The sequence below is a fragment of the Bufo gargarizans genome, chromosome 4, assembly GCF_014858855.1.
Source record: "Bufo gargarizans isolate SCDJY-AF-19 chromosome 4, ASM1485885v1, whole genome shotgun sequence".
In the NCBI taxonomy this organism is placed as follows: domain Eukaryota; kingdom Metazoa; phylum Chordata; class Amphibia; order Anura; family Bufonidae; genus Bufo; species Bufo gargarizans.
In genome coordinates, this window is record NC_058083.1 from 334,439,383 (window position 1) to 334,456,107 (window position 16,725).

A 16,725-nucleotide genomic window follows, 5' to 3' on the forward strand; every position below is an offset into this window, starting at 1 on the left:
TTCTACTGATACCAGCCATCTAACTTCAAAGACTGAGGATTCAGCAAACTGTAGGAGCTATTCTTTAATCACCCTCTCCAAGAAAAAAGAAAGTAAAAAGTATAAGACAAAATCCCCCAACAATAACAACCTGTCATGTTACATGTCCTCTGATTGCTCTCAAAATGATACTGTCTCCGCGCTTGTGCAATATAATCAGCAGCTTCTCTCTCTTGAATTTCACGGATTTTCCTTTGAGCATACTTTCCAAGGATGTACACACCTAGAAATAAAGACAGTAATAAAAAAATATATATATAAAACAATAAATGCAGCATGTTGTGACACAATCAGTACATATGTAATCCCAACACATTTCCTACCCTGCAGCCTGATTGATGATCTAATGACTTGAACTAAGGGCATCATTAGACCCGCGGGACTGCCACTAGCTGATCCTGCACTAGATTATACATGGGAGTCTGGACACTGCATTGCCGTGTACTTGGCCAGCATAAGGCTACCTGCAAACGCCTAGCATTACATGCGTTTTGGGGTTTTTTCGAGCAGATTTTCGCGTGGAAAGACCGCAGCATAATACAATGCTCAAATACGCTTGGCTCTTTTCTTCCAGACGCATTTTCAAATTCGCAGTATGCGAATTGTTTGTGTGATTCCGCACATTATGCACACTGGCTTTCCCCATAGACTTCAATGGTGTTGTTGACAAACAAAGTCTGCAACAAAAACCACATACAGTAGCAGGTAAGTGAATAACATTTTAAATGTCATCCACATGGAAATTATTATCCAATGAAAATTATTTATTACCTATCCACAGGGTAGGTGACATTTAAAGTGGTTTTGGTAAGAAATGTAGCCTACATACCTGGATCTGAATATTTTTGTAATTGCTTGTAATTAAACATATAGTATAGCCACTGAGCTATTCAATAAGATGTATCTGTGTCGTGCCACCTGCTATTTGTTCTTTTTCTCAGGCGCCATTCACACAACGTATTATTGGTACGTATCCAATCTGCATTTTTTGGGATGCAGACCCTTTCATTTCAATTGGTCTGCAAAAAATTCGGACAGCATACTGTGTGCTGTCCGCTTCCGTATCTCCGTTACGCAGCCCTGAACAAAAGATTAAAAATGTCCTATCCTTGTCTGTTTTGCGGACGAGGATAGGCATTGTTACAATGGATCCGCCCCAAAAAATAAAATAAAAATGGATGCGACAAGGGTGTCATGTGTATTTTTTGCGGATCGCAAAATACATACAGTTGTGTAAATGTACCCTTATATTTTTGTCCGTCTCACTGAGCTGGTCGAACGTGCTCCGTTTACATCTTATGTTAGAAGCTGTGGCAGTTACAGAGAGAGCTGCAGCAGAAAGGCCACGCTCCTTGAGCTGCCAGGCTGAAGATAATCCAGCAGAGCATTTGGAACAGTGAATGTGAGGTACAGAGCTGGTGTTCTCATGTACTTTATGTCTAATTTTCATTTTTTTACATCAATTATGGCAAAATCCTTTTTATTAGATTGGACCCCTTGCGATCCCAGGAGCAAGAGGTTCCCAAGCCCCCTCTATGACTCAAGCGGTACTGTGCAGGTTAGTCCACTCAGAGCACTATCAGACCTATAGAAGTTAATGGAGGGGTGGGGACCCCTTGTCCTCGGGGGTCACCTGTCCAACTATACAGGCTGCGAGTGATGACATTTTGGGTCAGCAAGACATCACTACAGCCAACCACTGGCCTCAGTCAAATGCTGTCCTTATTGGCATTGAGTACTAAGTGATTATGTCAGTAAGCATAACAAGTGCCTGCTGAGGTCAGCGATTGGCTGCAGCCGTCACATGCCGATAGGACACGTCATCGCTGGCAGCCTGTATAAACAATATAATGTGGCTGACTAGTGAAGCCTTTACACTGGATCAGCTCGAGACTGAAGGGACGATTCCATTTTTTTTTTTATTTTAGAACATTTGCGGTTTCTTTTATGCTTTGATAGGAAAATCTATAAAACCAGTTCTCCAATGAACCTTCAAATCTGAGCACACTTAAAATGGGGGCACATTGAGGAGAGCTGCTGAAACATGGCTTTGCACCAGACAGATTAACCTATTTAGAGTGCCGAGACGTCCCATGACAGGAGCACTTCATATCTTTCATAAATGTGCCTAATTGCATCATCATTCCTCAAATGCATTATTAATAGAAGAGCCTCTATACCGGTTACACAATGTAGTATCATGGGCCTAATGATACCATAGGTCATCACAGTGATCACAATGCCTGTTAATAAGGATATTCGCTATTATCATCTGGCACACGGGCAAATGCAATTAAAAGCCATCAGGTGACACATTTGCTCGGTTCTGACTATACAAACAGGCCATAGTAAAATGGAGAACAGTCCGCTATTGAACTGGATGAATGGATCCTGTTCAATGTCTCCAAATGATTTGAAGCCTTGGGGGACAGTCACTTTATTGCCCTATGCCAAGTACTGAATCCATCAGCCACGTTGAAAACCTCAATCACTTGCTCGTTGCCGCTCTGGCTTCCTTCAGCGGTCTTCCGGTTCCCGTCCTGTAAGATTTTGGATGGACAGGGTCATATGTGCCATTGCAGCAAATGTCAGGCCTCTGTGGCGACGGGTCCTCAAGCGACATGTCACGTGCCTCCCTGTGTAGACCAGTCATTGGCTGAAGTAGTGCATGCGACCCTTTCCGTGCAAATGTTTAATAGACGGGGACCAGAGGACCACTAAAAGTAGCCAAAACGGAACAGTGGGCAATAGGAGAGTATGAGTTTTGTTTAAAAATAAAAGTCCCCAAAGCTGGACAAAGCATGTTCAGACAGTTTCTTGGCAGTGGGTTTCAGCTCAAATTCTGTACCAAAAACCGCCGCACCGCAGTTAATGAAGCCAAGGATTTTCCAGACCAAGCCAAGAGTGCATAGGTTACTGCTTGGCCCCTCAAAAAACTTCAATGGGAGCCTGCTTGTGGTTTAACTCCATTCAATGTAAGTAAGTGTAGTGTTTGGTGGCTACTCACTGTGATGCCTGCTCCTCTGCTGAGACCAACCGACGAAAAGGACCAGCAGAGGAGCACAGCAGCCATATAACGCCTTATATTTATAAATATAAAGGCGTTATATGGCTTCTGATTTGATTTTTAAAAAATCAGCAGCCTGCCAGCCACGATCATTGGCTGGCAGGCGGATGACGAAATACTCCTAACCGGCTTTGCCCGAAATCTCGCGTCTCGCAAGATGACGCACCGGCACGTCCACCCGGAATAACAGGGCCGCCGCCAGGACACAATCCTGCGTACGGCGGTCATGTAGTGGTTAAAAAAAAAATGCTGGGGGAAAAAGCCACAAAAAAACTGTGTGTTTTCCCTAAAAATGCTGAGTGAACCCACTGTAAAGAGGATCTGCTACTGCAGCTTCCAGGCAAGTGACCAGAGTAAGGCCCCTTGCAGACGAGCGAGTATTCCGCGTGGGTGCAATGCATGATGTGAACGCATTGCACCTGCACGGAATTCGGACCCATTTATTTAAATGAAAAAGGGGGTCAGTCAGCACATCCCAATGCGCAGGGGTACGTTGCTATGACTGAAAACAACACTGTGAAACAAAACATGCAATGCAACAGCTGTCTGCAAACCAAATAAAGTACAAAAATACATAATACTTGCTAGTGCTATACTTATAAATTAGAGATGCTTGGTAAATCACTTTGTACAAAATTATCTGAGCCCGTCTGCCGCACGTCAAGGCGATCATTCATTTCAATGGGGCTGTGTACATGTGCGTTGGTTTTCACGCATCACTTGTGCTTTGCGTGAAAATTGCAGCATGTTCTATATTCAGCGATTTTCACTGTGAAAGTGAAAGGAGCTGCGTGAAAAATCGCATCCGCAAGCAAGTGTGGATGCGATGTGTTTTTCACAGATGGTTGCGAAGATATGTTGTTTGTATATGTTCAGTTTTTTATCACGCGTGTGCAAAACACATTAAATCGCATTGCACCCACGCGATAAAATCTGAACAACTGAACGCGATCGCAGACAAAAAACTGAATGAATGTTTGCGAAATTGCGCATTTTTCACTGAACGCATTTGCAACGCATCCGGACCTAATCCGAACATGCTCGTCTGCAAGGGGCCTAAGTGTTTTAACAAGCAAATTTCACATAAAAAATAAAATAAAAAATTACCTCCAACAAATGCACCAAAGTAGATGAATTTTCTCTTGTGACGCTTCAAGAAATTCCAAACAGAGAGCATGGCTAAGGTAAGGCAGACCTGGAAATGTAAGGAAAAAAAAAAAAAATCTATTCAGCCTATAGGCATGAAAAGTAGAGTAGTATATCTTACCAGAATGAAGATATTTCACATACATGTACATATGTGCATGGTACCATTTAGGCAGAATTTTTGAGATTTTATTTACCTTTTTAGGCTACTTTCACACTTGCGTTTAGTGCTGATCCATCATGGATCTGCACAGACGGATCCGTTCAGATAACACAACCGTCTGCATCCGTTCAGAACGGATCCGTTTGTATTATCTTTAACATACCCAAGACAGATCCGTCTTGAACACCATCGAAAGTCAATGGAGGACGGATCCATTTTCTATTGTGCCAGATTGTGTCATAGAAAACTGATCCGTCCCCATTGACTTACATTGTGTGTCAGGACGGATCTGTTTGGCTCAGTTTGTCAGACGGACACCAAAACGCTGCAAGCAGAGTTTTGGTGTCCGCCTCCAGACTGGAATGGAGACGGAACGGAGCCAAACTGATACATTCTGAGCGGAGCCTTTTCCATTCAGAATGCATTAGGGCAAAACTGGTCCATTTTGGACCACTTGTACAGATACAGGGGGAGATTTAGTCCATTTTGGACCACTTGTACAGATACAGGGGGAGATTTATCAAACTGTTGTAAAGCAGAACTGGTTTAGTTGCCCATGGCAACCAATCAGATTCCACCCTTTATTTTTTCAGAGCTCCTTTGGAAAATGAAAGGTGGAATCTGATTGATTGCTATGGGAAACTAAACCAGTTCTACTTTACACCAGTTTGATAAATTTCTCCCACAGTACTTATTACCTGAATGTTGACACACAGCCATACTAATGTCCACACAACACTTCCCAAATAATACCACTATACAATGCCAGCTTCACAGAGTATCCAGATATAATACTACCATTGTGCACACATTACAGCCTCAGATATTTCCCATACTCAAAATGCTACTAAGGGTTGAAATAACACTACCATAAGGGTATGACTACACGGTCAAGTTTCTGCATGCAGTTTGGGGAGCACAAACCAGGAGTGAATTCAGAAAAGTAGAAGTTCTATCTGTCCTTTATATTTTCTCTCCTCTTATGATCCACTCCTGACTTTGGCTTCCAAAACTGCATCAGGAAACCTGACCATGCGGCAGAACCCGAATGGTAAAATCTAAAGAAGTGAAGGGGTTAAAGGGGTTCTCCGGGCTAACCCTAAATTTGGGACATAATTCTAACCTGTGGAGAGAAAAATGTTGGTCTGGTACTTGCCTTCCACAGCCCACCCCTTTCCAAAATTCACTTCCCGGTCACGTGACCGCTTCTGTCGGGCTCTCCGGTCTTCCGGTAAGTCTCAGTCTTCTTTCTTTCTTTCTTGAGCAGGAGACGGACCGTCATGAATGACGTCACTGCCTCCTGCAAAGGAAAAGCTCCGGCCGGCCGTCTTCACTCACCGCGGATTGCCGGCCGCTCTCTGCAGTGTACAGGTTTCTATGTGAAGCCTGTACTGACTCCTGCACAGCGCGATGTAAGAGCTGTGCAGGAGTGACAGCATAGCGATCAGCCACAGTGGCTGATTGCTATGCTGTGGATCCCACTGGTTGCACTGACAGGCAATGAGGATGGCACATGGGGGCGCTGTGGAGGTCACTGTCACGGGGGCGCTGTGGAGGTCACTGTCTCCTGCAAGCCTTTTGGCTTGTACACAGTCAGTGTACATGCAAAATATGCTCCCACCCCTCAGCCATCTGATTGTCAGCTAGCAAGGGAGAACGCCCCAGGGGTCCAGGCTTCAAGGATGCCCCAGGTGGATATTGTCACACCTCAACCAGCCAGTTTGGAGGCAACCAAATCTGCAGGAAAACCCCCAGAAGGGGGTTTCAGCTCTTGCCCAAGATCAATGATACCTCCCAGACATGTTAGCACCTACATTTCATAGAGAATTATGAATCGCCCGGCCATCGCAGGCACAAACCGGATACAGATTTGTGTCCCAGTGGCCACAGTGAACATGCCCATAGGCTTTGTTTGATGGTGGCATGACAGGGAAGGTAAATATCCATATCTCCCCACAGAAACCCAATAACGGTACCATGTTTAGACTCTAGTTGTAGCCGGAACCCAGGAGGATCCGTTGGTCCCAGAACCATCTCACTGTGACCTTCGGGACTGGAGCTATAAAGGGTTTTGTGGGTCATTTGCAGCCAGTCTAGCGGGGGAGGGGGAGTTATATCTAGTGTGCCCTTACGGCAATTAAATATACAATTTAATCTTGTGCTATCTTGTATCTTGATCACGAATCCCCACGTCCGTGTTTTGGCCTAGTTAGAAGCTACTGCGGATTGGTTTCTCACCCTATATAATCCAGTTAGCGGACCGGGCTTATAGCAAACAAGAAGCTGGTGGCAGATACCCGGGCTGAGACAGCGTTGTTTTCGGAGGTGTGTGTGTGTAAACAGGAGGTGTGTGTGTAAACTGTACCAAGCTGACCTTACCCGCTCCTCAGGAGGGCGTAACATCACGGTTTTGGTAACCCGTGACCATACCGCGTTTCGTGACCTCAACGTAGCTGACGTCAAGCGAGCACGAAGTGTGGTATTTGTCACATTGTGTATTCAACAAAACAAGAAGGGGAGAAAGTAAACAGATCTGTCAGGATAATGTGATGTCTTCCGGGGGAGGGGAAGCTCAGACAAAACAGGTATTGGGGGCATATGTATGGAAGGTGAGGGGTGTTAGGAGCACATAAAAAGAAGTTTGATTTTGGGACCTGACAACCCCTTTAAAGAAGTTGCTCCTCAGAGACAACTGGGTCAGATTGGAGCCATCTCAGCAGATTGCCATGGGCTAAATTTCTGGCACCACCCAAAAAACAACTGATTCAGCCAAGAGGAAGCTGTAGCTGGCAAGAAATTACAGTATAACGTCTTGTTCACATCTGTCTCAGAGGCTCCCACTTCACAGTAGATTCAGTCAAAAACAGAGGAGATAAAAGGACATTTATCTCTGCTAGAAACTGAACAGAGAAGTTTGGGATCTGTTCGGGTCAGTTATGTGCCGAATCACGAGATTTTGCTACTATAGAGCCCAATGTAGTGTGACATGCGACCTGGCTATTATTTTTTACAGCCAATTCACAGCTCTAAAAGTCACGAGACAGCAAGTTACAGACAAGTCACACAAATGCTTCTGGTTGCAGAACTTTCAAATTATGACCCGCATGTACATTTTGAGGCAGGTTTCCATCCGTTGTGGCCGTACACATAGAACTGAGAGCAAATTCACAACATTGTCCAGTACCAGCAAAGTGGATTTTAAAAGAGGTCATCCACACTGCGAAAAATCTGCAGAGTAAACGGAACTGCGGTGTGAAATCCATGCTAAATCCGCAACAAATTCTGTGACAAATCCACGTGGTCGTATTCACAAAGTGCTCATAAACCATTCAAAATAGTACCTCTATAAACACCAGCAGAGTAAATCTGGTGACTAAAAACAGAGATACTGACTGCTTGCATCCCGCGTTTTTTGGAATATTCTTATCAGTGTCCGTAATAAGGACAAGAATAGGACATGTTTTATATTTTTGTGGACGCCACGGAACAGATACACCGTATGCTGTCCGCATCTTTTGCGGCCCCACTGAAGTGAATGGGTCCACATCCGACCCACAAAAAAATGCGGAAAAAAAATACATTTGTGTGCATGGGCCCTAAGAGTCAAAGGCGCTGAGGTAAATTTTATTTATTTTTTTGTCTATGGAGCACTGCTAGAGAAAGGATTTCCAACTATCACTATGTGCAATGAGAGGGATTGATGGGCTATAGTAGTAAAAAAGGACAACATGGCTTCCCGGGGTTATTCCATTTGTTAAAAGGCATAAGGCAATGGTCACATATCAATAGTCATTTCTGGTTTTCTGTTCAATGATAGAAATAGAAAACCAGAAATAAGCGAGTCTGTTCCACAGAAGAGCGTGTTCACTGAAACATTCTCCGTGTGGGAGTGTGAATCCCCATAGTGAACTCTGCTCCTCTGACCAGACCTCACGGCATCATGATGATTTATAATACTGTGTGTCTCTGCCTGACCTAAACTGTAATGATTTGTACTGATAGCATTTTGTGAGTACAAAGCATTACTGTTATTATTATTACTTTTATTAAAGCGCCATTCATTCCATAGCGCTGTACATATGATAAGGGGTGCACATACATAATACAGACAATTGCACTAATCATAAACAAGATGAGTTACAAACTGGTACAGAAGGAGAGAGAGGATAAAGTTGGTCATGGCGGTATAGAGGCAGCAGGGTCACTGGTGGTAGGCTTGTCTGAAGAGGTGGGTTTTTAGGTTTCTTTTGAAGGATTCCACTGTAGGTGAGAGTCTAATATGTTGGGGAAGAGAGATCCAGCATGTGGGGGATGCACGGTGGAAATCTTGGAGGCGATTGTGGGAAGAGGTAACAAGAGGAGAGAAGGAGGTCTTGTGAGGATCGGAGATTGCGTGTGGGGATGTATCTGGAAAGTAGCTCAGATGTAGGGAGGGGACAGGTTGTGGACAGCCTTGTATGTATTTGTTAGGCCCCTTTTACACGAGCGTGACGGATTAGGTCCGGATGCGTTCAGTGAAACTCGCACTATTTTGCAAGCAAGTTCAATCAGTTTTGTCTGCGATTGCATTAAGTTGTTCAGTTTTTTCCGCGAGGGTGCAATGCGTTTTGATGCGTTTTTCACGTGCGTGTTAAAAAAACTGAAGGTTTACAAACATCTCTTAGCAACCATCAGTGAAAAACGCATCGCACCCCCACTTGCTTGCGGATGCAATGCGTTTTTCACGCAGCCCCATTCACTTTTATTGGGCCAGGGCTGCGTGAAAAACACAGAATACAGAACATGCTGCGATTTTCAAGCAACGCAGAACTGATGCGTGAAAAACAACGCTCATGTACACAGACCCATTGAAATGAACGGGTCAGGATTCAGTGCGGGTGCTATGCGTTCACGTTACTCATTGCACCCGCGCGGAAAACTCGCTCGTGTGAAAGGGGCCTTAATATTTTGAACTAAATTCGCTGGGTAATGGGGAGCCAGTGAAGGGATTGGCAGAAGAGAGAGGCAGAGCAGTAACAGGGCGAGAGGTGGATTAGTTGAGGATAGATTTGAGGGGTGCGAGAGTGCTAGATGGAAGGCCACAGAGGAGGATGTTGCAGTAGTCTAGACGGGAGATGATGAGAGCATGCAAGCATTTTCGCAAACTCAAACTTGAGGAAAGAGCGAATGAGGGAGATGTTTTTGAGTTGGAGGCAGCAGGTGGTGAAAAGGGCTTGGATGTGTGGTCGGAAGGAGAGAGCAGAATCCAAGGTCACTCCAAGGCAGCGGACTTGGGTGACTGGGGAGAGTGTGCAGCCATTGATCGTGATAGATAGGTCTGTTGGGGGGATTGAGCAAGATGAGGGAAAGATGATGAATTCTGGTTTATACGTGTTAAGTTTTAGAAAGCGAGAGGAGGAGGATATGGAAGATAGGCATTGTGGGATTCTGGATAGTAAGATGGTGATGTCTGGACCAGAGAGGTAGATTTGTGTGTCATCAGCATAAAAGTGATACTGAAAGCCATGGGACTCTATAAGCTGTCCCAGGCCGAAAGTGTAGATAGAGAAGAGGACAGAGCCTTGCAGGACACCAACAGAGAGGGAAGAAGACGAGGAGGTGGTGTGAGAGTGGGAGACGCCTAATGCCCGATCTGTGAGATATGATGTGAACCAGGAGAGGGCCAGGTCAGTGATGCTAAGAGATGAGAGAGTTTGTAACCGAAGGGAGTGGTCGACAGTGTGAAAGGCAGAGGACAGGTCAATGAGAAGGAGTAATATTTTTTGGTTTTGGCTGTTAGTAAGTCATTGGTGACTTTGGTGAGGGCAGTCTCAGTTGAGTGATGGGGTCGTAAAGCCAGATTGTAGCCGGTCAAAGAGGGAGCAGGAGGAGAGATGAGAGGACAGTTCAGAGTGGATATGTTGTTCAATTAGCTTTGAGGCATATGGAAGAAGTGATATGGGGCGATAACTGCACAAAGAAGCTGGGTCAAGTGAAGGCTTTTTGAGGATGGGTGTAATGGTAGCATGTTTAAAACCAGAGGGTAAGACACCAGAGGTTAGTGATAGGTTGAAGAGATGAGTTAGGGCTGGGATAAACACTGTGGTGAGGTTAGGGATGAGGTGGGATAGGATTGGGTCAAGTGCACAGGTGGCGAGATGTGATAGATGGATAGATAGTGGAGAGTTTTTTTTCTGTAATGGTGGAGAAGCGGGTTTTAGGAGAAGAGGACTGAGCAGTTGTGTAGAGGGTCTGTGGGGACTGTGTACTGAAGCTTCCTCTGATGTTGATTATCTTTTGTTTGAAGTATGGGGCAAAGTCCTCAGCTGAGATGAGAGGGTGGGGGCTCTGGGGGACGGAGAAGGGAGTTAAGTATTAAAAATGTGTTTAGGGCTGTGGGACAGGAAAGATATGAGAGATGAGAAGAAGGCCTGTTTTGCATCAGCGAGTGAGGATTTGAAAATTAGGAGGGAATGCTTGTATGTGGTGAAGTGATCCTTAGAATGGGATTTCTTCCATTGCTGCTAAGCAGCCCTGTTGTGGTAGGGCAGAGGCACGCAGCATTATAAATTATTGTAATGCAGTGAGGTCCGGTCAGAGGAGCAGAGTTCACTATGGGAATTCACACTGAACATTCTTGTCCGAAACTGCCCTTATAGTGCAGTCTACAGTGTTTCTGGGATGGTATCTATCATTTTCCCAGAAAACCGCTATGCTCACATATGTGTCGGGAGTTATGTTAGGAGCCTTCACTGCAGATTCCATCAAATTTACCAGAAAAAAAATAGCACTTCATGGTCTAATATTTTTCTGGTGAAATGACAGCCAACATCACGGAATCCCGACTAGAACCATTATAGTCAGTGGAGTTTATGAAGTGCTGCTGGAATCAGTCAGGTGATAGATCCGGCAATGCCATAATTTACATTCTTCTGTGCTTATAATGGAACAGAAAAATGGAAATGGGGTACATGTGAAGCCAAAACAGAGCTGCATGCTGTGCTGCTATTCCTGGATTTCTGATTCTGCAATGGATGTGAACCCTGCATATATATAAGCTACTCACAAAAAGTTTGTAATATTTGGCTTTCGGGTAAAATTTATGGAAAATTTAAAAAGTTCACACTAGAGTGATATTATGTCATGAAAGTAGGCCATTAAAGTAGAAGCAGGCAATGGTTATTTCCTCATCTCAATTTATTGAAACAAAAACCAACAACAGTGGTGGGTATACCCCCACAAAAATGTCAGTGTCTCAATAACTTGTCATGTGGCCTTGAGCATCAATTACAACTTGACAACGACGTCTCATACTGTTCACAAGTCGACTTATTGTCTACTGAGGCATAGCATCACACTCTTTTTGAAGGGCACCTCAGGTCATTGAGGTTCTGGGGTACAGAGTTACGAGCCTCTACACTGTGACTCAGCTGATCCCCTAGGTTTTCAATGGGATTCAGGCAGGGTCGATTTGATTTAAATCACTAGTCAGTAAGGCTTGATGTAAAATAAATCATCGTTTTCTACATAAAGACTAATTCTTGCTGGTATAACTTATAATATGCAAGTAGATGAAGATTTTTAGAATAACAACTGTTATAACATTTTTGCTGTGAAGAAGAGGCATGTGATCTCTGCTGAGTCAAATTCAGTTTTGAGAACTACAAAAGCATCTGTGATAATATCTTGTAGGCAGAGAAACTGCCCAATAATCTTACAAAAACCTCTGGAATAGCATGACATTGTGAATGGACAAAGGGGGAAACTAACTCTCCTTAGGGAGAAAGCACCTTAATCAGTGTGATGAGACTTTTAGGCCATACATGCTCCTCTGGAATTCTGGGAGGGAAGAAATGCAAATGAGCTCTTAACAAGCTTTGCCTCTAATGCCACCAGATGTAAGGCAGCTATCCTATAAGTCAATATTCAGCTCTTAAAATAAGCCTTAAGACATGACTTGGATATTAAATAAGCCAGCACCTGATCTGCAGACAGCTGTTTCGGACACAGGCCTCCTACCCAGTTAAGCCAGTACTCTCTGCTCTGCACTGCACTGATGAGGGGCAATCACCCCGAAACAGCTGTCTGCAGATGAGGTGCTGGCTTATTTAATATCCAAGTCATGTCTCAAGGCTTATTTTAAGAGCTGAATATTGACCTATAGGATAGCTGCCCTACATCTGGTGGCATTAGAGGCAAAGCTTGTTAAGAGCTCATTTGCATTCCCCCCCCCCCCCCCCCATTGTGAATGGATTAATGGAATTTATTTACGAAAAAAAATTAACATATACAGCCTTATTCTACATAATTAAAAAATTTCATGATGGAATAACCTTTGGATGGTAAATAAATATATATTTTTTTTATATCATTGATTTTTATCCACCATGGATTCAGGTCTGGGGAAAGTGCAGGCCACCCCATTTGAGGTACCCCAGTCTCCAGAAGCCATTCCCTAATGACGCGACCTCGATGAGCTGGCGCATTGTCATCCATGAAGATGAAATTAGGCCTGTGTTGTTCATGCAGAGGCACAATGACTGGATTAATGATGTTATTCAGGGAGTATTGGCTTGTCACTGTACCATTCACAGCTCTGTATTTAGTAGACCCCTGCCCACACTAACACCATTACCAAAGGCTGGTCTGGTGACAACAGTGGCTGATGCATAGCGCTCTCCTTGACATCTCCAACATCATTGGCAGCCATCATATATGCTCAGCGTGAATCGGCTTTCATCATGAACAGCACTGAGGCCCACTGGTCCCTTGTCCAGTATAGATGCTCCCTGGCCCTGCAAAGACGATGACGCCTGTGCCTGGTGGCTGTGCTTAGACGACCTGCAAGGGTACTAGCACAGAGACCACCTGATGTAAATGGTTTTGAATGGTCTGACGTGACATTTGGGTGCCTCTTGCTTTCCTTAAATGTGCCTGGAGTTGTGTGGCAGTTATCATCCGATTCTGCATGGCACTGTTCACAATGAAGCGGTCATCAGTGTGGGATGTGGCCAAAGGACGTCCACTTCTATGCCTTTTCTGTGACCCTTCCAATCTCTCTGTTGCAACCTGCTGATGACACTCTGTGACAGTCTAAGCTCAGTGGCCACTTCCATCTGAGAACATCCTGCTTGAAGCCTCACAATGGCGGGTTACTGTTGATCAATTGTTAGGGGTTATCTTGGTCTCATGATGTCAAAATGTGAAGAGCGTGAGGAGGAGGACTGTTTAAATACAAATTCTAAGTGAACCAGGAAATGTATGGGGCAAATCTTTGCCATTAAGCTCCTTGTTAGAGAACAGCAAGTTGTGCAAAAAGTACTGAAACTTTGAACAGTTGGACATGTGCATTCAGAAGTTTAGAGGTCACATTAAGTTCACCTGTAGAGTGCATTTTAGGTTCACCCTAAAATTTCACCCACAAACCAAATATCCATAACTTTTTGTGAGTAGTGTATATGAATATAATATTATCAAAACCTTTCCACAGGTCATATAGATGTTCCACTGGGTACAATCATATAGAGAGTATCGCTAATAATGTAAAAAACTAAAATAAAAATCTCCTTTCTGTAATGACAGCAAGCAGAATGTCAGGCTCATTCCTGGGACACTATATCTACTGGTAAATACACTGCAAACTAGGGATCGACCGATTATCGGATTTACCGATATTATCGGCCGATATTCAGGATTTTGAACGCTATCGGCATTTATTTTGCCGATATTCCGATAGCGTATTGGGAACACAGATCGCGCTGCTCTCAGCGCTCTCCGTGTTCCCTCAGCAGCAGCACAGGGGAGAAGGAGCAGTGTCTCCTCCCCCTGTGCTGCTGCTGCCGCCAATGAAAGGACAGGGGGACAAGAGGAGGGGAGGAGCTATGGCCACTGCGCCACCAATGAAGCTTAATCTCACATTCATTCATATACAGGAGGCGGGAGCTGCAGGATCACATAGTCGGCTCCCGGCCTCTATGAGCTGTAGCTGCAATCTGCGGTAGTTAACCCTTCAGGTGCCGCGGATCGCAGCTACTGCTCATAGAGGTCGGGAGCCGGCTATGTGATCCTGCAGCTCCCGCCTCCTGTATATGATCCCCACAGGATCCCCTCTCCCCTGCTCCTCTGATCGGAGCCCCAGCAGTGTAATGCTGGGGCTCCGATCGGTTACCATGGCAGCCAGGACGCTATTGAAGCCCTGGCTGCCATGATAAGCTCCATGCTGCTGTGTGCACAAAGCACACAGCAGCAGGGACAGTGTGAGCTCCTATTCACCCTGATAGATCTCTATCAGGGTGAATAGGACAAGGGTTCTAGTCCCTAAGGGGGCTAAAAGTTAGTTAAAAAAAAACACCAAAATATTAAATATAAATGAAAAAGAAAGATTTAAAAAAAAAATATATACACATTAACAATAAACATTAATTTTCAGCAGATTTGTGGGAATTTTAATTTTTTTTTCCAAAAATGAAAATTCCCAGAATATCGGTATAAATTATCGGCTATCGGCCTGAAAGGTCACAAATTATCGGTATCGGCCCTAAAAAATCAATATCGGTCGATCCCTACTGCAAACCCATGAAGCATCATCACCGGGACATCTATTACCCCCTCTAATCTAGGACTACACGCATGATGGATCATCACCGGGACATCTATTACCCCCTCTAATCTAGGGCTACACGCATGATGGATCATCACCGGGACATCTATTACCCCCTCTAATCTAGGGCTACACGCATGATGGATCATCACCGGGACATCTATTACCCCCTCTAATCTAGGGCTACACGCATGATGGATCATCACCGGGACATCTATTACCCCCTCTAATCTAGGGCTACACGCATGATGGATCATCACCGGGACATCTATTACCCCCTCTAATCTAGGGCTACACGCATGATGGATCATCACCGGGACATCTATTACCCCCTCTAATCTAGGGCTACACGCATGATGGATCATCACCGGGACATCTATTACCCCCTCTAATCTAGGGCTACACGCATGATGGATCATCACCGGGACATCTATTACCCCCTCTAATCTAGGGCTACACGCATGATGGATCATCACCGGGACATCTATTACCCCCTCTAATCTAGGGCTACACGCATGATGGATCATCACCGGGACATCTATTACCCCCTCTAATCTAGGGCTACACGCATGATGGATCATCACCGGGACATCTATTACCCCCTCTAATCTAGGGCTACACGCATGATGGAACATCACCGGGACATCTATTACCCCCTCTAATCTAGGGCTACACGCATGATGGAACATCACCGGGACATCTATTACCCCCTCTAATCTAGGGCTACACGCATGATGGATCATCACCGGGACATCTATTACCCCCTCTAATCTAGGGCTACACGCATGATGGAACATCACCGGGACATCTATTACCCCCTCTAATCTAGGGCTACACGCATGATGGATCATCACCGGGACATCTATTACCCCCTCTAATCTAGGGCTACACGCATGATGGATCATCACCGGGACATCTATTACCCCCTCTAATCTAGGGCTTCACGCATGATGGATCAGCACCGGGACATCTATTACCCCCTCTAATCTAGGGCTACACGCATGATGGATCAGCACCAGGACATCTATTACCCCCTCTAATCTAGGGCTACACGCATGATGGATCAGCACCAGGACATCTATTACCCCCTCTAATCTAGGGCTACACACATGATGGATCAGCACCAGGACATCTATTACCCCCTCTAATCTAGGGCTACACACATGATGGATCAGCACCAGGACATCTATTACCCCCTCTAATCTAGGACTACACACATGATGGATCAGCACATCTATTACCCCCTCTAATCTAGGGCTACACATATGATGGATCAGCACCAGGACATCTATTACCCCCTCTAATCTAGGGCTACACACATGATGGATCAGCACCAGGACATCTATTACCCCCTCTAATCTAGGGCTACACACATGATGGATCAGCACCAGGACATCTATTACCCCCTCTAATCTAGGGCTACACACATGATGGATCAGCACCAGGACATCTATTACCCCCTCTAATCTAGGGCTACACACATGATGGATCAGCACCAGGACATCTATTACTCCCTCTAATCTAGGACTATACACATGATAGTGGATCAGCACCAGGACATTACCCCTCTAATCTATGACTATACACCTGAAGGATCAGCACCAGGACATTACCCCTCTAATCTAGCACTATACACATGATGAATCAGCGGCTGGTGCCATCAGCTACACTTATAGTATACAGGGAAATAATGGAGACAGGAGTCACCACTGCTACAGGGCACCTTCTACC

The 16,725-nt window shown here is 44.9% G+C and overlaps 1 protein-coding gene across 4 annotated transcripts in view; it reads right to left on the reverse strand.

Moving 5' to 3' along the window:
* Positions 1-16,725, reverse strand: part of PEX3 (peroxisomal biogenesis factor 3) — a 45,596-nt gene that overhangs the window by 28,294 nt on the left and 577 nt on the right. For 3 of the 4 annotated variants that reach the window (XM_044288651.1, XM_044288654.1, XM_044288650.1), the window contains 2 exons: positions 4,214-4,301; positions 131-262 (listed from right to left, as the gene is read on the reverse strand). In XM_044288651.1, coding sequence (XP_044144586.1) covers positions 131-262; positions 4,214-4,283 — 202 coding nt within the window. In that variant the 5' untranslated portion in view covers positions 4,284-4,301. Of the gene's footprint in view, positions 1-130; positions 263-4,213; positions 4,302-5,571; positions 6,637-16,725 lie in introns of those variants that run through there. The other variant, XM_044288652.1, reaches the window with a different exon arrangement.